This window comes from Lonchura striata, chromosome Z, assembly GCF_046129695.1.
Source record: "Lonchura striata isolate bLonStr1 chromosome Z, bLonStr1.mat, whole genome shotgun sequence".
In the NCBI taxonomy this organism is placed as follows: domain Eukaryota; kingdom Metazoa; phylum Chordata; class Aves; order Passeriformes; family Estrildidae; genus Lonchura; species Lonchura striata.
The window spans coordinates 39,042,768-39,068,811 of NC_134642.1; the positions used below are offsets into that span (position 1 = coordinate 39,042,768).

The 26,044-nt window shown below is 37.4% G+C and overlaps 1 protein-coding gene across 1 annotated transcript in view; it reads left to right on the plus strand.

The window, feature by feature from the left end:
* The window catches only part of GOLPH3 (golgi phosphoprotein 3), a 30,018-nt gene extending 5,911 nt beyond the window's left edge, over positions 1-24,107 (plus strand). Inside the window, exons 2-4 of the mRNA XM_021554565.2 lie at positions 13,558-13,689; positions 17,344-17,458; positions 20,264-24,107. Of these exons, the coding sequence (XP_021410240.1) occupies positions 13,558-13,689; positions 17,344-17,458; positions 20,264-20,688 (672 nt within the window). The 3' untranslated portion in view covers positions 20,689-24,107. The remainder of the gene's footprint in view (positions 1-13,557; positions 13,690-17,343; positions 17,459-20,263) is intronic.
* The last annotated feature ends 1,937 nt before the right edge of the window (positions 24,108-26,044 follow it).

Genomic DNA, 26,044 nt, shown 5'->3' on the forward strand with positions numbered 1-26,044 from the left:
TTTAACTGGGGTTTTTTTCTGGCTTGCGAACAGGTCTTAGTTAAATTTCAGTAACTTGCTTTCTCTCAGAAATATTGATAAAATTTTACTGCAGAATGATTTCACATATGTTTTTCAGACATAAAAATCATGAGATTGCACATAAAATAATTCTCAGCTGCTCTCTTTCTCCAAGTACACTGTATGTAAGCCTGGATGAGTAGGAGCACAGGTAAGTAGCAGCACAGAATCACTGTGCTGTTGGTCTGAGTGTGAACCAGCATTGTGCATGCCAAGTCTTTCCCAACACCCCCAGTAAAACCTGTACTGAACTACTGCATTTCACCTTTTTTTTTTTTTCCTTTCTTCTTCATGTGTTTGTGGTGGACTGTTGAGATAATATATGCTACAAGTGAGGTGTTTATAATGGAAGAGGTGTTATATTCAAAGCTCTCTTTTTATTTGTGGATGTTACAGGATTTGTTCATCACACTGGGAAATTAGTTGTCAGGCTTTTTTTATATCTTTCTGTTGCTGATACTCTTTTAAGCACTTGTAAGCTGCTTTTTGCTGTATCTTTTCTAATCATCTGCCTTTATGGTCTTACTAAATAGGATGATGTAGTTGTGTTATTTAGAGTCCTTAGCTGCCAGATTGTCTTTTGTACATGGTTTATACTGGGACGTTTGTATTTAGCTTGTTATTTTTGTACAGCACAGCACGTTGCACTTCCATTTTTTTTGTTTCAATAGACACTTGATTTTACTGTGGCACTTCCACACTGGACAGTCTCTACCATGAGAGGAGCATTCTGTATGTATTATGTTTTAATTTCAGAATTCTGTCTTTTGCAGTGCACAGTGACCAGGCAAGTATATGACACTCATTGTGTAGCTTGAGGTAAATGTCAGGTGGTTATTCTGTCTGTACTGATCACTCGGGGAGGGCTAACTACAACTACATTGTTTGACCTGGATATTTAAATGGACCTCCTCCTTTATCAGCTTCTGCAAAGTATGCTTGAGACTCTTAAGTTTACAGTTAGTGTATGTTAAATACTAAATGAAAGGACTTGTTCCTTTCAATGTGAGAACAGTGCAGTGGGTGGACTTTTTATTTAACCTCATAACAAAGATGTTGACATGGCATTATTAGGAGTTACTCTGTTTCTTGCAAATTGTTTGCACCTGTACAAGTGAAACAAGTAAGGAGCTAGAATCTTGTTCTGAAATGAACTGAAAGGAAGATGGATGAGATTTAGACTAAGAACAGAGGAATCTCTCTCCATTATATACATGGTTTTTTAAAGACCCAAAACACTACTCTATAATTCCATCCACAGTAATGACCAGATGCCTATTAATCAAAATAAAGCATTTTGCAGCTCCCCAGTTTGAAATAATGTGGTGTTTTACACAGTGTTTTTAATTGCGGCTGCTGTAAAAGAAAAGGTAGAAGAGAGGAAAGGTGTAGAGGTTTTATTTGGGTGCAGATACACTATTTATAAACCTGGAGGACAGAATTATAATTTTAATCAATACGGCCTAGTTAGTCAAAGTTAGTGAAACCTCCACCTCTTATTTAGTCAGCCCATAAGGGGCCTGCTTTGTCTGTATCAGAAAGACATACTAGATTCAGGTTTTTCCTATTGTTTTTAAGAGAAGTGTACTGGACCTGTCTGCAGTAGAGTTAATTTTCATCATAGCAGCCAATATGGTGCCATGTTTTTTATTTTTGACCAAAATAATGTTGATAACACAAAACAGTGGTGATAACATGCATCCTGTGCTTTCTGTTGCTGAGCAGTGTTTGCACAGCATCAAGGCCGCCTCCGTTTCTCACTCTGCTCACCTTTTCAGTGGGGGGTGCAATAGGCTGGGAGGGGGAACAGCTAGGACAGGAGACCCCAGCTGACCAGAGGCTGTGCAATGCTATGGTCAGCAATAAAAACAGAGTGGAGAGAGCAGGGTAGGTAGTCATAGCCAGAGGACCACCTGGGCATCAGTCTGCGTGTGGTGGGTGGTAAGCATTTGGTGACACTTAATTTTGTTTTTCTCCTTAAGGTTTTCCTTTTATCTCTTGCCATGCCAAAGTGACTGAGGGAATAGTTTTATGGGACTTAGCTGCCACCCAGGCTCAGCTCAGCACTAGGGGACACTAAATTCTAACTAAATGCTTTTTTCATATAAATGTTAGATTTTATGTTCAGTGACAAGAGGAGATAGAGTAGAAATCAGTTTGTTAAAATCAAAGGTTATTGAACAAACTAAGTACATCTTAATTTTGCACCAATATGGAGAATAGAGATTGGACACTGTTGGAAGGTGGCTTTGCAAGAGTCATGCAAACATTTGAAATCACTATCTGCTTTTGTATACAGTTAATCATAAAGAAAGTTAGGCTTCTAAGTTTGTCTTTTCATTTCTAAATGAGCAGTCAGACTCTTAAATGTTGATTTAATCAGAGGTCTCATAAGGGTTCAGCAGTGTGTGTGCTAGTCGCCTCCTCTTTATAAAATTTATGGTTTTTTATTATCTTCATTGTAATAAGAGATGTGCCTGTGTAATGTGTGTATGTATGTGCTTGAAAACATGGGCAGTAACATCTGGCTTTAGTGCTTTCAGTGCCTGGCAGCAGCTGCTGTGTGTTACTTATTCCTAAATGCAGTGGCAGGCTAATCAAATACCTGACAAGTTCCTTGTCAAGAATACTGTGCTTTGTAGAATATGTAAGCATGCTTTCCTAAAGTATTTCTGTGTTTGGCTGTCAGAACATTTCAGAGATTACCCCACTAACTTATCTTCTATTTATAACTAGAGTACAATTTATGTTCCAGCATTAAAAGAGGAAATCAAGAGGGACTTCAGTAAGTTATGTTCATTTGCATTAAAAGAGGAAATGAAGAGGGCCTGGAGTTAAGCATCAAAGTCCTTGCCTTGTAGTATTCCAGCAATAAACATTCCTGCACTGTGATTTGACTTCTTCTTAATTTTCAAAAGTTTCATAGGTTAAGATGTACCATTAGATGTCCCTGCAAGTTTCTGGATTGGGAAGGTGTGGTGGCTTACTTGAAAGGTCAGATTTGCAGGAAATGTGACCTTGTATAGATTGAAAAAGACCTAATGTAATGTGCAGAGGATCCAGTTTATTTAAATTGCGACCTTGACAAATCAGAGGGTTTGATATCACCAGCCTCATGAAGTTTAATGAGGGCAAGTGCCAGATTCTGTAGTGGGATGAGGCAACCCTGGATGTGGGGAGGAGTGAGATTCTGGAGATGCTTCAGGCACATGGCAGGATTGTTTGGGGTGTCCTGTGCCTGGCCAGGGGTTGGGCTTGATAATCCTTGTGATTCCCTTCTGCCTAGGTTATGGATACAGGATATGATAGGTTATGATGCTGTGACTTCTGAGGGATGACTGTTAAAAGGGATTAATGTCTCCTAAAATTACATTGTTTTCAGAATGTCTTCAAAATGTTTTTTCCAGCTATTTCTTTTACTGGATTTGAAATTCCTTTGTTACACATTTTAGAGGTATCTGAAAAATGAAACTCCCACTTTTGGTAATTAAATCTGTTGTTTGTCTGTATAATACATAAGAAATAGCCTTCTCTGAATGCACCCATATCAAGTGAAGCTGTGTTATGTATGTAACCAAATGTTTTAAAACAGGTTGGTCTGTAGAAGCAGTGAAAATCAATATATGACAAGCAGTAAGTGTGAAAACTATTTAGTAAGGAAAATGGAGGGTTAATCTTTTAGAATTTGCTAATAATTAAGATTTTATTGAAACATGGTGTTATCTGAACCAAAATTCAGTTTTGTGTTTCAGGATTACTTAGTGTCTGTGTCTTGGAATCTAAGCTTGGGAAAAAAAAGAATGTGTTCTCAGCTTAACTGTCATTCTTGTATTACAGAATTGTTTTGTCCAGGATGCTTTTTGTCTGTCTTGTTTGGTAAGTCCAGTGACAGGGGAAAAGATTGAAACTATTAATGAAGAATTGTTCACTCAAGACACCCTAACCCTGAACATTTTATTTTATTTTGGGCTAAGGCCACACAGTTCCTTCCCAAAATAAGTTGATTTGGGACTTGCCAAATAATGCTGCCGGAGAAGCTGGACTTGGTTTTAAAGCTGTCTGCCATTCTGCAGTACTGATTTTCTTGGAGGTAATAAGTTGATAGCTATTAAGAGCTAATAAACTGAAATTTATATGTTGAATGTATATTAGAAAGTAAGAATTGCTGGGTCGTTAAAGCATATACGTAATTTGACTATGTCAACTTGTATTGTTTGAGACTTATTACCTGCTCCAGCTTTTGTGCTGTGATTACATTCAGGTTGATATAAATTACAGTAAGCTGCATTGGAAAGAAAAGAACAGATCTTTTTGGTTTCCTGAAGATGAAAATGAATCAGTTCATATAAGATACCTATGGTGAGAACAGTTTGCTTTTACCTTGAGAATTCAAATAATTTTGGACATTACAGCCTGTGTTCAATGAATGTTGCAATAGTTTTTCCTTTTCTTCATCTTCTGTAGTTGTTTTCTGTTACTTGCATTTTCCCCACATTCCTATAAATACGTTTAGTTAGGCTGGCAGAAAGACTTTTAATTGGTTCATGCTAGATTTCGAGGTGCGTCCCCTCTAAGACTCCTGAAGCTGAATTAGAGGTTCACAGAAGTCTGTATAAGGACCTAGCTGAGGTGGAACAAATGGTGGCTGGCTGCAGAAGAGGAGTTCTAGTACTGACCAGCATATCTGTTTGTCATTGAAAATTCAGAAAAGTTTGTGGACTTTCTTGAATTTTGTGTTCTTGTGTTACAAGACCAGTTTGCCTACTATTATGCTGTGAAGCTTCTTATAATAGTATGCTGGAAGGAAAGATTTTCTTTTTGCTTGTTTGTTTTTAAAGAGTTCCTTATTTCTAAGGGATAATCTAAAAAGTGCTGTAATTGAAGTTTTTGACTGAAAAAGTCAGGTATCAGATTTATTGGACAAGTACTTTATAAAACATGCTCAGTATTAAGCATTTATAGCATCAGTCTTGCTGATTCTGACTCCATTCAAGAGATGAAAAACTGTATGAGTTGTTTGTTGTAGAGCAGTGACATTCCTAAATAAATTACTAACTTTTAACAGATTTTCAATCTAAAGAATTTGTAAACTAATTGCTGTTTTATTGACCAGTAACTCAGTTACTGACTTTGATTTGCCTGAGATTTCTGCTTGTGTTTGTGTTATTGCAAAGAAGTTTGTTTACCTGCAAGAGTGTCAGACCATTTATATTTCTGCAATCAGCAGTTCCAGTCATCAGTTTCACCTTCAGCTAGAAAGGATAGGAACAGAATCATGTACAGGTGTTAGAAGACAATGCTTCATACAGTTCTTAGTCCTCTCCTAGTGCTGTCAGCTGGTATCTCCATTTAATCCAAGAGAACGTAGTATTTCTGTTATAGAAGAATGCTGGTGATAGATGCATTTGGAATGCTTAAAATCAGGCTTTTGGGTCACCAGAATGAATTGAAATTCTACACTAAAACATTATAAATAAATAAACCAAGTACTGTTGTTATCCTTTTTCTGTGTGTTCTGCTTATATTTTGTACTTTGCCTATTTGGATTTGGGAACAGCTTTAAGGAGATGTGTTGAGAAGTTCTTCAGGAGATGTAAGTTCTTTCGAAAATTCAAAGTAATATTAGTAGTTGTAGAGAGACTATGTAAGGGAAACAGTGTATTAAGATGGTGGTTGTCTTTTTTGGGAATGATAACCCAGTGCCTTTCACTCCACTTGTACTCTTCATTAAATTCAAAATACTTTTTTTTGTTTGTTTTGTGAACAGTCACAGCTGTGAAGCAGATTAAAGTTGTAAAGTTGCTTGCAACCAATTGTTATATTGGAGACAGGATGGAGGGAGAAGGAAGCAGACGTCTCTGACATGAAAACTGTTGCAGACCAAAGTTCCTAATAACTCTTCACCTGCTGCAGAACACCTGTACAGTATATGCTGTTAATCCTTTCTCTCTGTTCTTCCCAGTTGTCTTTCTGATGTCACAATACTATTACTTCAGGGAGGAACTTGTTGACTAAAAATTGACAATTCTGTCACAATTGTGATTTAGTCCATTATGAAATACAACTTGCCACAGCCTCTATTTCAAGATAAATTGTCTCTGCTTGTCTTTTGCAGTAGGTTTCAAATGGGTGATAGATGATGATTTTATATAATTATGTTCTCTCTGTGCTTTGTGTTGGCTAATAATAGCCTAGTAGGCACTTCTGAAAGAACTTGCTGTTGCTTCAGAGAATCAGAAAGGGATGCTATTACTGCTTTGTCAGATTTAATAATATAACTTCCAATTTATGATTATCAGGGTTGTCATTGGTTAAGTCCAAAATGGGGAGCTGAAGGTTATGATGAATAGTACGTGATACCTTAAGCTTTATCATTTTTGTCTTTTCTGAGCATATTTTGGTCATGAGTGGCTTCAGCATAGGTGCCCCAATAATATACAGGGTTTTTTTCCTCTCTTCTTTGTCTCAAAGGCCAAGTTCTAGCTGAAACTATTCAGGTTATAAAAATTATTCAGGATTTGAATGCAGTTTATCTATTGAAATGTGAGTTGTCATGGAATGGGATACTATTACATTTTGATCTCTGTCCCAACCACATTCCTTCCCTTTTCCATGCTGTGTCTAAAATTTGTTCACCTGCATGGCGAATCAGGTGAGGAAAATGTCAATTAGCTCTCAGAAAGACCACTTGCTCATCTGGATGACTACAGAAATGCTGGTGTGGGCTCAGGTGGGAGAACAGCAGTGTGCTTCCATGGAGTGAAGAAATGCTTCATCATCAGCAGCAGTTCAGGCTATGGACTGCTTCCTTGGCATAGTCGTCAAATGTCTAAAAATGAAGATGTCGGGAAGGATGTACCTTCTCCAGTTACATGCCAGGTTTTGTGCAAGGCTAAAATGAGATGTGGTGATACCGGTTTGAAAGGTGACTAAAACTGAAATTAATCTCTCCAAGGTAAAAAGTAGGGATTCACAAGGGTTGCTCATGGTCAGAAAGTAATTGACCTCTGGGCTATCATTTTGTCCTATTTCTTTTCTTGCTGCTTTTTCCCTGATGTTTCTCCCTGCCACCCTTAGTACCACCAAGAAAAGAAATTGTATATATATATATACACATATAGAACATACACATATAGAACATAAGTCTTTCTCAGAATTATCAACACATAGTGAGCATGCAGGTACATTTTTCTTCCATGACACTGCTATGTAAATGCTAGATGTAAATAGACTTTTGCTAATTGTGCTATTGAAAATTAAAAGCAGCTCATATAAAATTAATTCCAGCAGATGACTCAATTTACCTTTTCCAGTCCTACAGGTGATCTGAACTGACTTTGAATTTTTTTTTCCAAGTTCCACATTCACTTTAGTTAGGCCACCTCAGGCTTAGATTTCTTGACAACTGTTTCCTCTTATGCTCATCTGAATGGTAGAACCGAGCATTGTGGTTTTATATGTCCCCAAACTGTATATTTATTATTCTGGCATGTGTATTTGGCAAGGGCCCCTAACTGGACCTGTAGATAATTGTCTTCAGTAACTACCCCTGATGTCAGCAAGAATGGCAAATTTTCCAGTATGTTGTCATCTGTGATTTGTGAGAACATAAAAATAGTCTGCCACACATTGGAAAGAATAGATAGCAAGGAAGAAACACCTGTGTGGGAAAGCTCAGCACTTGTTTGTATATAAACAAACCAGTAGTTTTTGGTCTCAGAGCTTTTATGTTGCTACTTCCAACAGAGTGTTTGAGTGCCATCTCTGCAGAAGTAAGGAAAGTAACAGCAAAGTCCAGCAAGTTTAGGAAGTCTAATTTTTATCTTTTATCATGTAGGTAGAGTTTTTTGCAATTTTTTTTTGCTGAAATACTATTCTAATAGAGAACAGGGTACCTGTAAAGTCAGAATTTACTGTTTACTAATGTGAAAGCTTTCTTTAACCTGGAGTGTACCTCCTAGCTGAGAAACCCAGAAGTTAAGGATTTGATGTCTTCTGACAAGACTGTAAGGTGTATTACCTCAGAGCTGGGATTCCTGAACTCCTCAGGAGTTGTAATTGTTCACTTTTGCGTTCTGTTAGTTGGCCATCTTCCCTTCTGATAGAGTTGCCATGGCTGGAAAGAGTTTAACCAATATTTTATTTGTTTTATCTGTACATGAAGTTTCATAAATTGTATTATTTACCAAATTCCAGTCCTTTTGTTTGTGTCTTTTATAATAGAAAAACTTGGAGTTTTCTGAGAACAAGAATTCAGGGGTTTGGGTAGCTGTAGTGTTGTTTTTCCTTTAGAAGGTTTCCTTCGATTGTTTGGTTTATTTTCGTTGTTTATTATAGATGTTTTAGTTCTGTGTTTTGGTAGGTGAGGATCTAAGGAGTATTATTAAGTTTGAATTTAAAATTAAAAGGCTTTTAGTAAGAGAATCATAGACTGAGCAGTATTATATGCATTATCCCAGAGAAACTTCTGTTGAAACTTCTGTGGTGCCTCATAAATGTAAACTGAGTCTGAGTCAGGGCCAAAACATCAACCTAACACTGACCTGTGATAATAAATACGAGGCTGTGTGGATCTGGGGATGGGCCTGAGGGGCCTGTTATGTTAAAATAAAGAAATACTTAATTTTTTTGGCAAGTAGGCATCAATAACCCACCAGTTACCTCCACATACCAGTACATGACTTTTGATGCTTTTTTAAAAGATGCTGATTTTCAGTTGCAATGGCTCTGTGATCTGGAAAATAATCTGCAATAGCTTGAGACTCTCTGAATTAGAATACATTGGCAGCTGCAGTATGTGGTCGTAAACAGCTGCCATTAAACACATGAGTTAAACGCATCATATTTATATTACCATGTGTGTATTTTGAAGCCTCAGAGTTGTAACTGTGAGAGCATTTTTCTTTCCTTTCTCTTGAATCTGAGGTATTTTAATGGATTTTTTTTTACTCTGCCCTTCTTTCTGGTCTGTGCCAGGTATAGTAGAACTGCTGTTCACCTATTCTGAGTTGACTGAAGAAGTAGAGAGAGGATGTATATTTCTGTAGTGGGAAGAGATTTTTAGCAACTCTTATATATAAAACAAAGTATTGTTGAGTAAAAGATTACCCAGTCTTTTCTGAGTCTTTTGTTCTATTGTTTTAATAAAACATATTCTTACGTTTTATTAAGAAAGCTTTTTTTTAAAAATTTGTAATCCATTAGGGAGTACTTCTCTGTCTGCATAAACGTAAGTGACATCTACAGCTTAATTTAATTTTTTACACTGTTACTGCTGGTAACTTCAAATTGTACTTGGGAAGCAGAAAATAGGGATATTGATTCAGTGGAGTTGTTCTGTTCGGTTTTTTTAGTTTTTGTTTGTTTCAAATACAGCTACTGACAGTAGTCTAGAAGCTGTGAGAGTCATTGATCTGTGAAAGCTGGCTGTTTTGTGCTTAAGTGAAATGATTTTGAAGTTTTTTGCAAGTCTTAAAGCAGCCTTAATAGAGTAGAAATCACTGACATAGCACTAAGTATCTTCAGGCACATCTGATAATATTTGTCTTCTCACATGGATTTTTTTACATACTTACAAAATTATAGTGGTCATAGTTGCAGTAGTGTCCTGTTGGATCAGAGATAAGATGTTAGCAATCTTAGTTAAAGAAAAAAAAATACAACCAACTTTATGACTTTTAAAATGTAGAGTAACTTAATGGCTCTAAAGAGACTAAGTAGAAGCAGGAAGTAGCAAGTAGGGTACTTTTGGTAACTGGCCTTTGTTATACAATGGACTGTTTAATAGGTAGCAGTTTCAAGTGATTAATGAATAACTGAACAGGAATACCTGTGTGAGCTGGAAGTGGGTAGAAGGCAAAGGAATAGGAGAAAGCGAATAAATGCCATAGGAACTGTTGGGAAAGAAATGGTGTAATGAACATGGATTTTAAATAACTTATTTCTAAAGTGGAAAGAGGATCTTAGTCTCACCTCTGTGCTTTGTCATACCTGGGTGGAAAGTCTGAACTTTCAAAGTTAATATGGGAAGAAGTATTTGGTGTAAACTTTATTCTAATTTCCTTTTTTGCTTGTCTAGCAAAACTAGTTTTTATTTGAAACTTTTTAGGTCAGGTCTGATGAAAAAAGCTTTTGTGCTGTGTTTGTGTAAATAGACATGACAGTTGTAAGCAGTTTTTTGATCTTTGAGTCATTGTAGATTTAAATTTTTTTCTTGCAAGCTATTCATAGCTTAAAGTGCTATTCTAGTGTGATTGCTGTCAGATAAAAATAATCTCCTGCTTTGTAAGTTTTACCCTCTGCTGCATAGTAACTTTAATGAAGTAAGTATTTCTTTGAGTTAGAAAGTTTATAAAGCTATAAGACTTGCAGGAAGATGGATAAAGTAAAAATACTTGATATTCTATTAGTGAGAAAACTCTAGTGCTGTTTAAGAGAATTAAATAGTAGAATGAGTAGCATTTCTACATAGTGGTGTTTGATTTTCAAGTGTTTTGAGACTGCTAGGAATTGGAATAAATGAACAGTTTTAAAAACCATGTCCCTGTCTTGTTCCATGTGCTGTAATGAACAGTGGACAGGTCACATTCAGGAAGAGGGTGGGACCAGGATGACAATTCCCCTGGTGATCATTGACTTCATCCTGGTCCATGTGTAGTTTACACATTCGTTGCTGTCAAACTTCATTATTGATCTTGTTTTTTAAAGGATTTTTAAAAAACTTCTGCCTTTCTGTTAGAAAAAATGAGTGGAAAAATAGAAAAGAAATTGGCTGCTGACTGCTAACCTGTGAGCTACCTTGGTTTATCATCTCTTAGCCCTTGTTTCCTTTACAAATAGTGCATTATTCTCTTTTTCCATTCCACCTCTCCATAAATTATTAATCTCCACCCCTTTGCTTCTCTTTTGTACATCTTTTCAAGTTGTGCTACGTACCAATTAAAGTAGGTGTAAAGAGGGTGTTTGGTATATCAAAGATAAGTGTCTACCAGTCAGTTCTAGTTACTCCAGGAAGATTGAGTTAAAGGATGATTTAGTTAGACTGTTGTGTGCTAAACTGATATTCTGTGGAAGTCCCTTTGATTGTCTAATATCTTTGCATTAGGTGTCAAAACCAGCCCATTCATCTACCACAACAATCTGGAAAGATCCGTTTAATGGATTGAAAAGAATCCTTTTCCTAACTCTGTTAATAATTGTACAATTTCTGTGTGTGGAAATACAGTGTTCCTTCTCTAGAGGCTCACCTGTGAACTCTGAGCCTAGAAGGCAGAAGGAGAATAAGAAGATTAATAAGAAGAAAAGAAGAAGAAGAAGATAAGGATATATTCTCATGACTTCACTTCATCCAACCCACCAAAATAAGCAGCTCCATTTATGAAAGATGCAATCTTTTTGAACTGGCTTTCAGAATTAGTTGGTTAAAAACTTTTGGGTGGTTGTGCAGTCTCCATCTTCGGAAGCTTTTGAGACATGCTTGAATACAAACCTGAGCAACTTGACTTCATATCTGAACCTGCTTGCAGGGAGAGGTTGGATAGAGACTCATGTGGTCACTTTTGACCTGACTTATCTTACAAGCAAGCCTCTATTTCTCTGCAACCCTCAGCCTATTGCCATCCATGTAAACTACTGGAACAGAGGAGTTTACATCTGGTAATTGGTGCTGCGGGTGGTGTAGTTAAAGTCACTTAATTGAAAAATAGTAATTTTAAAAACAAATTCAGCTTTCGTGGCTAAAAAAAGGGAACAAGCATCAGCACTTTAATTGTTTGCATAATAATATGAAACTTTCCATGAATACAAAGAAGTGTAAATTTATTGTGCCTGTTTGTGCTGTAGATTTTTAGTTTGCATATGTATTGTCTGACTTCAGAAATTATTACATAAAGAGACTGATTGGAAATAGAATGTTGGAGTCGTATGTCTTCCTGCTCAAGCAAATACTGCACTCTATGTGTGTGCTATTTGGCAAAAAATGTCTGGTGCCAACCAAAATCTTAATTACAGAATTGCATAATAGAAGTAGCTGATACCTGCAAAGTATCAGCTCTAAAGTAGAAGGCTGATTAGATAACTTCTCAAATGCCTTTCCAAACTCATGTTTATGGTGTTTTAAATAAACATATGAGACCTATTTCGGTAATTACCCTAGCGATTCAGTGCTTTTGTAGACTTTTCGTGAGTATTGGTCATCTGTATAATACAGCTCTTGAAAATAGCTAAATGCAAAATTGAAACAAGTATTCTCACATTCCTGGAAATCTGTAATTGATGGCATTAGTTAGAGACTAGTTCATAAATGTAGTGGATTTAAAATATGTGCCCCTTATACCTTTATATGTTGGCAGCTTTCGGCTGCAAAAATAATAAAATTGACTTGCTTTTGTTTTAAGCTAGTCTTGGTTATTGGTTAAGATAAATTTATGAAAAGCAGAGCATTCTTCTGCTCTTCCCCCACCTTGTCTTGTGTACAGAATCTTTCTCTAAAGTATCCCAAAGTTGGTATTTTCAGAAGTGCTTCACTAGAGGACTTTGGGAAGATCTTTATGAATCATATCAAACATTTCTCAGAACATTTCTTAATGATTTTACTTTTATCTTAGATACTCAAATATTAAAGAAAATGCAAGAACATTGTTGGCTACTCCATATAAAATAATTAATTTTGTAAGATTTTTTTTTTTTGGTCATAACTGTTGAACAATGGAGTACAAAAGTCAAGAGTTGTGTTTCTAGATACTGATGAATAAATGTATTGGGTCAAGCCATCTGTTCTGCCATTTAAGCAGTCAGCTGTCAAGGCAGAAGAAGAGAGAAATCACAGTAGGTGTAGTGTGCTTAGTGTAATAAATGTGGTTTGCAGTTCTGCACTTTGTATAAGAACTATGCTTCAAGCTGTAAAAGCACATATTTTCAAAGGATTTAAATGACAAAATAGTAACTGTTATAAATATTTCTTTGAAAGCTTTTTTTGTTTAGATTACTATGCTCAAGCCAAAAGAATCTGTTCTGTGATTTGTGTTGATTACCATGTTTGTGTTTTCCAGTATACTCCATCGTTAACTTAATATCCATTTTTATAGTTTATTATTGCTTTCTCAGTGCCACATTGTTTATGCATGTAAAATCATATGAATGTTTCTTGGTCACTCATAAGGCCATGTGATGTCAGTAATGCCAAAAATATCGTAAGTTTATTTTGACTGTGTATAAAACTACACTTTATACTTAACAGTTCTTGGTATTACCCTCTTTCATTCTTTATCATTTTCCTGAGTATTCCCATTTCTTCACAAGGCAGAGACTGAGTGTCACAACTAACAGAGGATGATGAGACTGTTTCTCTTTCATGTTTTCAAGGCAGGATTGAGAGCGATTACTGATGCTACTTCAAAAGTGTGAAAGCAGGAGAACTGCTTAGAGAACATAGCAAAGCCCTTTTTCTGTTCTTTCAGGTGGAGATGGAGATATCTTACTGTCTTTCCTTCTTCACAGGGTTACACATCCTTCTGGAATGATTGCATCTCCTCAGGATTGCGAGGCTGTATGTTAATTGAATTGGCATTGCGGGGACGTCTCCAGCTGGAGGCCTGTGGAATGAGGCGCAAAAGTCTGCTAACAAGAAAGGTAAGTGCAGGAAAATGGTCACATTTACTTATCACACTCCACACAATACAGGGCCTATAAATTACAACAGGTTCTAAGAAAAAGCCTGTGTTTTTTTCTTTATGTGAGTATGGCGATTCTCAGTAATGATCTAGGCAGATGTGCAAAATTAGGAAGTGTTTCGGTGATGAGATGAAGTGCCTTGGAACATCGCTGGTGCCCGTTGTGTTCCCGTGTTTGCTCTCCGGATGTGTTGCTGGTACTGTTGCCAACCAGCCATTGGCAGTGGCTCTGGCAGCGTTGTGGTGGCAGCAATTACTGCCAGTGGCGCCAGCCGCAATCTGCCGAAGGAACTGGCTTTTGCAATGCCAGTGGGATGTGGGCTGAGGCTCAAAGGAATGGATAACTGCCACATGCCAGATGTGTCCTGCAAGCCACCAGTTTATTTCTGGTGTACACAGTGCTGCAGTTTGTGCTTGCATTGCATGGGAAGGAAACCATCATTGTTCTTGGGACCCCTGAGAACACACAACTATCTAGTTCAACCACAAGGCTGATGTGTTAAATTGGTTGTGCTCTCTGACTTTCAAGATGGCCACATCTCTATGGTCCTTTATAGAATTGGGGTGAAGATTTGAGGCCTTTATTTTTTACTTTTACCACTGAATTTTCCCTTTGTATAAAATGTACAATATCATACTCTTGGAAGAATTTTACTTCATCAGCATTAGAGGATACTTGTAAAATAAGCCTATTGAAAACCTGGTGAAATGTTGTCCACCACAGATAAATTCTCTTATGGCACATTTCCCTGTCAATATTATCTTTTGCTAAATTTTAAGGCAAGCTTGTGAATTCCCAGCTCTCTTCACTTGAGACAAATTGAACCTCTGTTCCAACAAACAGTGCCTACTTCTTTTAGCCTCATTTAAGAATCTTCAGCATTGATTAGTTCGCACATTTTTTTTTTCCTCCAGAGCTTTTGGCTTCTTAGGCATTCAGTAATCTTCTTAGGCATTCAGTCAGGAGTTATTTTCATTCTGTGAAAACCTTGTCAGTTCTATCTACTTGAAAAACTAACTGTGAGGTTGCTGGGTTCTTTAGGAAAATGGAAAAATAACCTGTATGTATATTCACTGTATGTATATACAAGCAAAATTGTTGGTCTGAGTTGTGATTGGTTTTTGTTTGATTGTGGTTGCATGTTTTTTGTTAAATTTTATCATGTGGTTTTGGCATTGGGTAGATGTATTTGTTTAAAGTGACCTAAAATCTACACAGTTTAGAGGTTTTCTTATTCTGCTGTTGTAAAGTATTTGAGATACTTTTCAGTTTTCAGGCAGGACGGTTCTATAAAAATAGGCATTAATTTAAGATTTAGGTGAAGGTTGTTTTCTGCTTAAGTACTTTCCTGCAAATAAAATCCCTAAATGCACCACCTCATCAATTTAGAAGTCAGTCTTGTGAATGACTTGTGTTGTTTTGCACCTTATTTGAAGTATTCAATTAACACTAAATTTCAATTATGTTTCTGTGTTGGCCAGACTTAAGTCTCTAGTCTGTCAAATGTTCTCCTTTTCCTGCTCTTGCAGGCTTTGCTCCCCATGCCCTTAGCTTTGGCTGTGAAATAAATACTGTGCCTAATAAGTAGAGAGAGCTGTCTAATAATACATCCAAGGTTGTAATTCAGGGGCAAAATAATTTACTTTGATCAGTTTAGTTTTTACTGGAACCACTCTCTCAATCTTGTCATCAGGTGGGCACAAATGATAAGGTGAGGACGAGAAGAGGGTTGAACAAGTTTTTTGGGCAGTAGTATAGGTTTATAACTAGCTAGCTGTGGCTTTAATCATAGAATTAACTTGAAAGAATGATAGCTACAGTGATTTCCACTTGAAGCCTTTGTACTTCAGAATGGATTGAGATGCATTAAATCTATGATTAAATGCCACAGAGGGTCAAATGAAACTGAGAGAACAGTGGACTTGATGGACCTTATTGAAACTTTGGAAGTGGATATAAGCCTTGTAAATTTGGCTTAAGAGTATATAATTGGCACACCATTTTGGAGTTGTCTACTGGGATCAGTATTAGAAACAAATAAATGAATGTTGAGTTTTGCAAGTGGTTATTGAGTATAGGAGATGGTACTGTACATTGCCTTACAGGCTCAGAGAGCAAACGAAATTAAAAGAATTACAAAAAGCAAAAGGAATCCCAAAAAAATCCTTGGCAGATTTTCTTCAGTATTTTATTGATAACAATTCTGAGCAATTCATGCAAGAGTGAATTTTTGTACTAAAACTAGAAAAAGAAGTTTACTTTAAAATCTGTGCTTAATCTTTAGCTTTAATTGCACAGCTGCATTGTGAAAAATGCCAATTAAATACTCTGTATAGTGGAAATTTCCCTAGTTGGTAAGTACCAGGCAAATCTAGTACCTGATTAATCACTGAAAAATTGGAATAAAGAATATTTTTTTACAATCAGTCTGAGAACTAGCATCTCTGAAGAACCAGGATGTTCTCAGAGCTATGGAATCACCTTTCTGACTACTCTGAAGTGTTAGGAAAAATAAGAGCTTTTGCTTCCTGCTTTTCATATATATATATATATATATATATATATATGGATTTGTGTTGATGTATTCAGTTTTATGTCAGTTGCCTGCTACCTTTTACCTGATGTTTATAAAGTGCTAGCTTGTAAACTGTTTAAATTACCAAATATAATACTGACAACAATAATAATAAAACAAACAATAACTACTATTATTATTAACAACTGTAGCAGTTCTTCTATAAATAAAGAGTTTATTTAAACAGATTGACTTGAGCTTATTTAATCTATAAGTTTTCATTTGGTTCTCTTGATTTTGACTCCTGAAAAAGAATTGTACTTTGCATAGTTTCTGTAACTACTTATACTGGTAAACAAGCAGTTACTCACATTTTTGAATTTATTATGTTACTCTGAATCAATTTTTTTGTTGTGCTTCCCTGAGTGAAATTCTAGAAGTTATCTAATAAGAGACTTATATAGTACTGTTAGTACTGTATTTATTGTTGCATGTTAAGGGGTTTATAAGTACATGTGTATTTTCCTTAGTATGTGTGGTTTAGCTGTTATTAAATGAAACTCTGTTAGCTGGCAGTGTGTTCTTCAGAGCTGCAAAACTTGCAGATGTTGTCATGAACCTATTTTTATCCATTCTTATATTGAAGAAAACTAGTTTTATACTTTTTTGTTATTTTCATGCAACCATAGTGTTTAACTCAGTATTTTGAATAAATTGAAGCCGTTAAATAGACTGTATTCAGAAACTAATTTAGTGCAATGTACTTCATTTTTGGGGGGTAGCAAAGGACCTAGCTAGAGAAGTGTTTTCCTTCAAAATACAGCTTTTAAGTTTGTTATTAATCCTAAAATTTTTGGCCATTAAGGTTAATTAAAGTTAAAAATAATCTCAGACAATGTATTTTGAAGCACAGTGCAGATAGTTTTATTTTTTCGATAATAAAGGTTCACATTTTTCAAAGTTGCATATTCTTAAGAGAGAGTTTGTTATTCTAAAAAATTATTTTGGTTTTCCTCACAGGTAGGTTTTTTATTGAAGGATGTGTTTGTAATCTATTAATTATGTCAAAATACTGACTGTGTTTTATTCATTTTTAGGTGATTTGCAAGTCAGATGCTCCTACAGGGGATGTTCTGCTTGATGAAGCTCTGAAACACATAAAAGAGACCCAGCCTCCTGAAACAGTACAAAATTGGATTGAACTGCTTAGTGGTAAGCCTTGCACATAACATATTTGATTTTTTTTACCCATATAAAGCTAATTATCTGGCATCACTAGAGATTATATTGCAAGGTTTTTTGAGAGAAAATATGCAAAAAAGATAATTAGTTTGTCCTCTAGGGTAGTCTCTTGCTGATTGTAGCCCTTAATCAAATATAAGTAACTGTTGCTTTTGACTTAACTTGGTACAGAAAGGATCTGTATGGAAGTGTCAGAGGACATCTCAGCTCGGTGGAAGAGGTGCATTCTGCTGACTCTGAAGTAAATTAGGACTGCACCCTGGAGATATAACTGCCTTTCTCTGTGTTTGGAAGTGATGGTTGGTGGAAGTTTGGAGCCTGAGTGTGTGCACTGAGTATTCAGGTCTTTCAATAAAGAAAGGAGGTGAAGAGCACATGCACACAAAACTTGAGGGTGATTTGGCCATCAGTCATAAAGAAAAAATGTTAGGAGTTTTATTTTTTCATTAACTGAAGAAATGTAATATTTTAAAATGTTAGGTATTTCTTGTTGATCAAAACAAAGTCTTCAAGATGAGTACTTTGCACACAGCTTTCCCTGTAAAGCTAGTAAATAGTTCAGAAAAAATGAAATGTCAGTGATCATAGAATTATGAATACATTTGGTTGGAAGGGGCTTTTACAGGCCATCTAGTCCAGGCCCTCTGCAGTCAGCAGGGACACCTTCCACTAGACCAGAGGACCATCCAACCTGACATGGGATGCTTCCAGGGATGAGGCATCCACCACCTCTCTGATTGGTCCATTCTGGCATCTCAATGTGAAAAACTTCTTCCTTGTATCTAATCTCAACAAACTCTCCTTCACTTTGAAACCATTACTCGTGTCCCAGGTTCTGCTAAAATGTCTGACCCCATCTTTCTTGCAGTCCCCCTTTAAGCCCAGAAAGTCTGCAGCAAGATTTCCTTAGAGCCTTCTCCTCTCCAGGCTGAACTGCAGACAGAATTGATCACCACTGTTTGTCTGTTTTCACAAAGCACATAAATGCAGCTTCTTTGGAGTAGATCAGAGCTGTACTTCAGTTGTGCAAATAGCGCAGGAAAAATCTCTGCACTGTTGACCCTCATTGTCAACAATGTGGCTGTGAGGTTGGGGGGTAATGAGATTTGGAAGTTGCCTGTGTAAAATCTGCTACTGCTTAAAACCTGCAGAATTATAAAACCTGCAGATAATCTGCAGAAATGAGCAAAATCTCTTTGCCTTTCTCTGCTTTTCTGTGTTCTTCCCATTCATTCTGCACCACCTTAAACAGCCTTCCTTGCACACCAGTTAATTCTCACGTTCTTGCCATCCCCCCTCTCCTGCTCCTTGGCTGTCAGGCAAGGGGGAGACTGGACTACAAAGCAGCCCATGTCAGGAGGGTCATGGCTGCTGCGGAGCTGCGCAGTTCAGTTCTCACTCAGCTCCCCTTCCCTCTTACAGCCAGCAAAAACAATTAATTTTTCTTGTCCTAAATACATAATTTGTGGTGATATTTCACCTCCTCTTCCAGCACATCAAGTTAGGACTGGCTCAAAAAAGGTCAGCTAACGAATGAACTAGTGTTGCAGGTTCTCTTTGAGATAAGCTAAGGTTTTGCTGACCCTGCTGAACTTTGGCTCTGGGAAGATAATCATCATCAATGCTGTGGCTAAGGCTTGAATCAATGATTTTTACTAACATATGTTAAATAATTGCTAATTATTGGATGGCATTAGTGTTCTTTGTATTTCCCATGGTTTAGAGATCTGTCCTTCTGAAGAAAAATATTTCAATGGGTCTGGGCTGGGATTTTTATTTTTATTAGTTGGTTGTTTTTGCTTTATTTTTCTTTATTTAATAAACTCTGTTAGAATTTTGCTTTGGGGACCAGGTTGATCCTGGAAAAAGATCAACTCTATCCATGATTATTAGTGATGTAAAGTGCTGCTTGGAGTTACAGTACATATGAGTTCAAAGCCATCATGTAAATAAATATGTGGATGTGTAAGGTGATGTTTGCCAGGCTGATATTTATAAGGTAGCATCTAAAGAAAACAAAGGTAGGGAATAAAGGAGTTTGGACCAAAATCTCTCTCCGTGTCTGCAAAGTGTCTGTGTAATTGACGAGCTTGGACACAAGGTGTCACCACAGCACTTTCAGCCACCAGGCAGCTGTAAAAAAAAATCTAGGAAATAGCCTTTACCCTGTGAAAGTAAGGAAACTACTTTTTTGTGTATGTGTGATAGTTCCATTTAAGATCAAACTGGGGAATCAAATTCAGTGATGTGTAGTTGGACTTGTGTAGTTCAGGCCTGGGTTTTCTGACTTTCACTCTGCAGTTGGAGTCGCCTCATTTACTTGCTTATCTTGGCTGTTACTTGGATACAGTGTGTCACCCTCCATCATAGTGGGAGAAACCTCAAAGTCACCTATGGCTTACTACTGTTCTTGTTATTACTTTATGCTAACCAATACATTTTTCAGGAGTTTGGTACAGAAATTCTTATATTTATGGAAAACCTCCATCTTACAGTACAAGGTTTTTGTTTATTTTTCATGTTTGTAATCAAGACATGGCTTAGCGATCATTTCATCCAAACTGTCAGAGTACCCCAGAGCTCCTCCAAGGAGGTTCTCCTGGTCTCTGCCTCCATGCCAGATATCAGAGAAATGCTGACAGGAGCACAGTGTCTTGTAGTCTGCTATGTGATTTTGACAGCTTATTCTGCACCACAGAGGAGGGGAGAAAAAAATCACTTCAGCAGTGCAGTGTAACTTTATCTGACTATTCTGTGGTTTTCTTGCTGTTTTAGGTGAAACATGGAACCCTCTGAAGTTGCACTACCAGCTACGAAATGTCCGTGAGCGGTTAGCTAAAAATCTAGTAGAAAAAGGTGTACTGACAACAGAGAAACAGAACTTCCTTCTTTTTGACATGACTACACACCCTCTCACCAACAACAACATCAAACAGCGCCTCATCAAGAAGGTTCAGGAGGCAGTTCTTGACAAGTGGGTGAACGACCCCCATCGCATGGACAAGCGCTTGCTGGCGCTCGTGTACCTAGCCCACGCCTCAGATGTCCTGGAGAACGCTTTTGCCCCACTCCTGGATGAGCAGTATGATTTAGCCACAAAGAGAGTGCGGCAACTCCTGGATTTAGACCCTGAGGTTGAATGTATGAAAACCAACACGAATGAGGTTCTGTGGGCTGTTGTAGCGGCTTTCACAAAGTAACTGCATTCAGACTGAAGTGTTCTCTCTTCTTTCATGTAAACCGGTCTTTTCCTCTTTTATTGACTATTCATGTTTTCTGTAATTTGTACCTTCTCACATGATGAATTGGCTTTTGTTTAATGGGAATTATTAAATTAAATGGTGTATTCCCTACTTCTCTCTCTGTATACAGGATTCTGCTGGTACAAGAGACTTTCCTATTTAAAACAACAAAAGAAGGATGAACTGCTATATTGGCAGTTGGAAATGGCATTCCATTTCCTCTTCATTTGAGTTACCTTAAATACTTCGTTTAATTTTTCACCTCATTGTTATTGAAATGGTTTGTCACCAAAGCTCCATGTTGAAGTGTCTGTCAGGACATTTTTTACACAGATGTTTGCAATTGCATATAACAAATTTACTTAAAAAGCAGAAATGCCATTAAGCAGCTTCGTCAATAGTTCCTGTAAAATGCCCCATAAATTTTAATTTTCACGCAGGTCTCTTGTGTACTTATATTTTCATTAAAATGATAGCTGAGTCATAAGGCTAGTTTAGAAAGGTCCAATTGTTTCATAAACCAGTTTTGAAAGGGGATACATTCCATTATATTGTGTATATATAGTTCACATTGTATATTAACAGCTGCCCCATCTTAGTATTTTGCAAGATATACTACTTGTACACCTGGTGCCCCTTATTTGCTATCAGCCATTGCCATCTGAAAGGCCTCCTGCAGAGGTCCTGTGTGTGAAAGCTGTTTATTTCCAGAGTCTCTGGAGTTTGCCATCCAGGTATTCTCAGTCTATGCATTGCCTTTGAAAATTAGTGAATGGAAAGAGACTGCTTTCTATCATTGGTACTTTTTTCTTTCCCTTCACTTCTGTATGGAAAAGACTCATGACCAGTACAATTCTTGAGTGCAGTTTTTGGTTTTGTACACAAACTAATGTTTGTCTTTTAAACCTTGAACTATTTTACACTTCAAAAAGTCCTAGCAGGTGTTGCATGTAAATGGTTAGCAAGTAACGGCAGCAGTTCAGAGACTTCAGATTTCTGTAATGGGATGCTCTGCTATATTTTAATTTTCATATATACAATTATGCTAATTAGCACACTACTGTAAAAAAACCCCAAACCTATATAAAACTCTGGCTTTTTAAAATTTATTTCCTCTTTGCTGCTGCTTGTTATTTCCCATTGGTTTCACCGTGTAAATATTATGCATTGAAAAAATTAAGCATTGATTTCTATACTTTTCTTCATCATACCAATACAGATTTATAGCGGGGCTTACAGGTGTTTAGAAATCTTTTGGTTAATATTCAGAACAAGAATACTAGATGGTGTATAACTGTAGAGTTGAAATTTAAGAGGTCCCTTAATCTGTATACTAGCTTTTTACCTACAGTAAATAAACTATGATCTTGAAAGTGCCTGAAACAGAGTAAGCATGTCACTTATACTTTTTTGTTGCTAATTAGAAAGGTTTTATTGCCTAACTGAAAGCTTTAGTTTATATCCTTCTTATTAGTAAGGGTGAATTTATATTAAGTAGTTCAAACTGACTTAATGAGTGGTGTTGCTTGGATATTCAGGATTCATGGCTGGGACAGGCTGAATTCATTTGGGGAGTCTGCAACTGTGCCTGCCCTAGGTAGACCTCTTCAGTCTTGAGCACGGCTTTGCAGCCTCATCTGTGACCTGACTTCCAATTTTGCACTTCATTTTCAATCACTGAGATGCTTAAGTAGTTGACTTTAAAATACAACTTAAATTCATCATACCTCTATAACCTTTTTTAAGAAAGGTTTTTAAAAATATGGTCCTTAACATTTAATGGCACACTGTTCTTTCAGTTCTTAATGCTATTTCTTTAGACAAATGAAATTAAAAGTATATTGTAAAGTATTTCAAACTCTGGTTTACAAATAAAAAGACAAACAGTGTTCTCTCACTTGTAAGATGCTGTGTTGAAAAACTTTGAGCGGCTTGGGCATAAACTTGGAACATTGTCTTTTAAACATTTCAAGCTGTGATTGCTTTTAAGTGGAAGGAAAATGCACATTGCTGTGTTGCTCTTATATTTGACAGCTTATGGAATACTTTCTGTATTTGGTAGTAGATGCAGCTCACAGCTTTCATTGTCTCTCTCATGTGATCTGTTATCTCATTTTCTGTTGCTCTTTGAAAAGGAGAAAAAAGTAACTGGGTGGAAAGGTCAGAAAATGGTGGCGTTTGCAGGACAAAGTTATGTGCACAAAACTTTTAAATGGCTTTGAAAATCTAAGCTACTTGAAGCATGCTTCAGACTGGAAGTATTTTTCACAGTCCTTTTTCTGGCCTCTCCTTCATTCTGTGAGGATTTTCCATTTTCCTGCTGTTTACATGTTTGGTTGTGGGGAATACTGGAGTTTTATCACCCTTACAGTCTACATGGGTTAGAAAAAGTCATCCTTTTTTAATCCCCTCCTTGAAAGATTATTTGGGTTGGTTTTTGTTTGTTTTTTTTTTCCCACACAGAAGATAACTGCACACAGTATTTATCAGCTTTATTTTGCTTAGATAAAACATCTGACCACGATGGAGGGTGTCTGTGCTGAACATGTCAAAGAAATTGGATGTAAGTGAGGAAGGGTTTGGAAAGAGCAACAGTGTCTTTTGCTGGACTACCTGGTGTAAACCTGGATGTGCAGTGGAAATAGATGAGCTTTTGGAGTCCCAAGTCCTGTGCTTCAAAAAGCCCAAAACCTCCAGGAAGGTAAGTTTGGTAGGTTAACAGGACCTGATTTGGCTGGCATCGTTGCCTTTTTTTATTGCTATTTCAGGTTTTTAAAAAATGGTTAAACATGGGAGACTGTTGGTGATATTCAGGTACCCTTCTTCCTGTGGGCTGCTACTGCAGCTCACGGAGACCTACCTGGCTTCCAGACAGTTCAGTTGGCTCCAAACCCTCGTCTCTCAGTAGGTGCTTCAAGTGAAGAGTCTTACCCAAAGCCTGAACTAGAACACGTGCCTCAAGGAACAGCATGTATTATTCAGGGACATTCTTTTAAAACAAACTTTCAAGTCAAAACCAGGATTTTGGAAGTTAAATCACAAAGCAGTATATATATATACATGCACACACACACATATATATGTTTATACACACACACAAACGCATTTTCACAGTCCTTGAGATTGACATCATCTTCCGTGTTTCTAGAGCTGGCATTACAGTGCTGTTACATGGACTAGTGGTGAAATGTGTGTACCATAAATGATGCTTTTGAGGCAAAATTTGCATAAGTGGCAGTAAATGGCTGCTGACTGCGTGCTCGTGTGTTCATGCCCATTTCTCCTACAAGGTGAAGATATGTATTAACTGATGTGTTCTCTGTGAACTGGACTGAATGTGTACTGTAACAAAATAAAGCACTCTTTTCATGCTGCCAGCTGCAGGTGGTTACTGCATATCACATGCATGCAATACCTAAAGGATATGTTTTTTTTCATTTGCTCAGTAATTTCCAGTTTTTCCTCAGGCTGCATTATTCACCAGTTTGAGAAACAACTTTTTTTTAAGGTTTTCATCAAAGCCGCAGCTCTGCCTCAGGCACTTCAGGCAGCCAAAGTCTGTTATGTCCCACTTAGCCCTATTGTCCATCTTTCTCTGTGGAGGGGAAGTTTCCAGCTTCAGAGAAATATGAATTTTTTGATAATGTAATTTATTTTTGAAAAGAAACTGAAAAAGTAAGTTTATCCTGTGGAAATGCTTAATGCATTTTACAATTTAATTACTTAGGAAATGAGATGCTGTTAGATGCTTTGTAATTGTTAAATATAGAGTAGGATCTCGGGTGTCTGTATGGGGTGACTGCCTTGGGGCAGTGGTTGGGGAAGAAGCCCTGTCAAAGCTGCTGTCCTTGTTAATCTCTGAATAAGATCTGGAGTTTCCTCACAATGGGCTGTGCTTTCTCCTGCCCACAGAGCAGCAACATGAAGCCTGTGGAAAGTTGATGATACCCTCTGACCCCAGAGAAAGCTGCTGTAGAAACACAGGAAAATGTGGACCCCAAGACAGCAGATGAAAATAGGGAAAGAAAGCCAAAGTAGTATTTGGCTTTCCCCCTAATGTCACGTCCACCTTTCTGTACTTCCAGATAATTTGCTGTTTCAATTTTTTTCTCCCCTGACTTTGGGCTCTGGTCTTCTCTGTTTCTTGTCTTGTTACTTGGTGATTTCAGCAATAGTGTGGACAGAAGGACCAGGGCAGTGATTGTCCCCCTGTACTCAGCATTGGTGAGGCCACACCTGGAGTTCTATGTCCAGTTCTGGGCCACTGAATTCAGTGGGACATATGAGGTGCTGGAGTGTGTCCAGAGGAGGGGAACACTGGGGAAGTAACTGGAACATAAATTTTCTGAGAAGCAGCTAAGGGAGCTGGGGATGTTTATCCTGGTGAAAAGGAAGCTCAAGGGGGAACTTGTCACTCTACAACTCCCTGAAAGGAGGGTGTAGCCAGGTGGGGATCAGCTCTTCTCCCAGTGAACAAGTGACAGGGCAAGGGGAAATGGCCTCAAGTTGTGCCATGGGAGGTTCAGGTTGGACGTCAGGAAGAATTTTTTATTGACAGGATGGTTAAGCACTGGAATGGGCTGCCCAGGGAGGTGGTGGAGTCACTGTTCCTGGAAGTGTTAAGGAAACAACTGGATGTGGCACTTAGGTCTGTGTTTTAGGTGGTGTTTGATTAAAGCACTTTCCCCTCTTGATTTTATTCCCCATCAAAGCCTCAAGGAGCCTCCTCTTTGTCAGCAAAAGGGTTTGTCAAAAATAGCTACCTTGATGGCTAAACTGAAGCGTCTGGTGGCCTGCTTTAACTCATAACACCCAGTTTGTTAAGGTGAATGCAACCTGGTGCTAATTTACCTTGAAATTTCTCTTTGCCCGCTTCTAAAGCAACTTAGGCTCAATGCAGCAGGAAGAACTTGCAGCTGAAGGTGATGATTTTACTAGTTCTCTAATGTAAGTAGATCGTGTAAGCCAGTGCTTCAAGGACTTGCTATCTCTCACTCCAGCTTTTCCTACAGTGAGAGTATTCTATACAACAGTAATTTTCTCATTTGGGCTCTCTGCTTGTTTAAGGAGTTGAGTTTGCGTTGTAGCTCAAAGAAGCACATTATTTACAAGGTTTCTTTACATGTATATTATGAGATTAAAAGGGATGAGTGGGGAAAGAAAAAGGTATAATTAGACTTAGAGTGTGATGGAGTAAGTAATTTTTGTGGCACAATGTACTAAAATGTTTTGATCTTTGATTTGTTTCCTTTATTACCTGAATTCATCATTCAGTTAATTCTCATCTAGTGTATCTGATGTCTGCTCAAAAAGG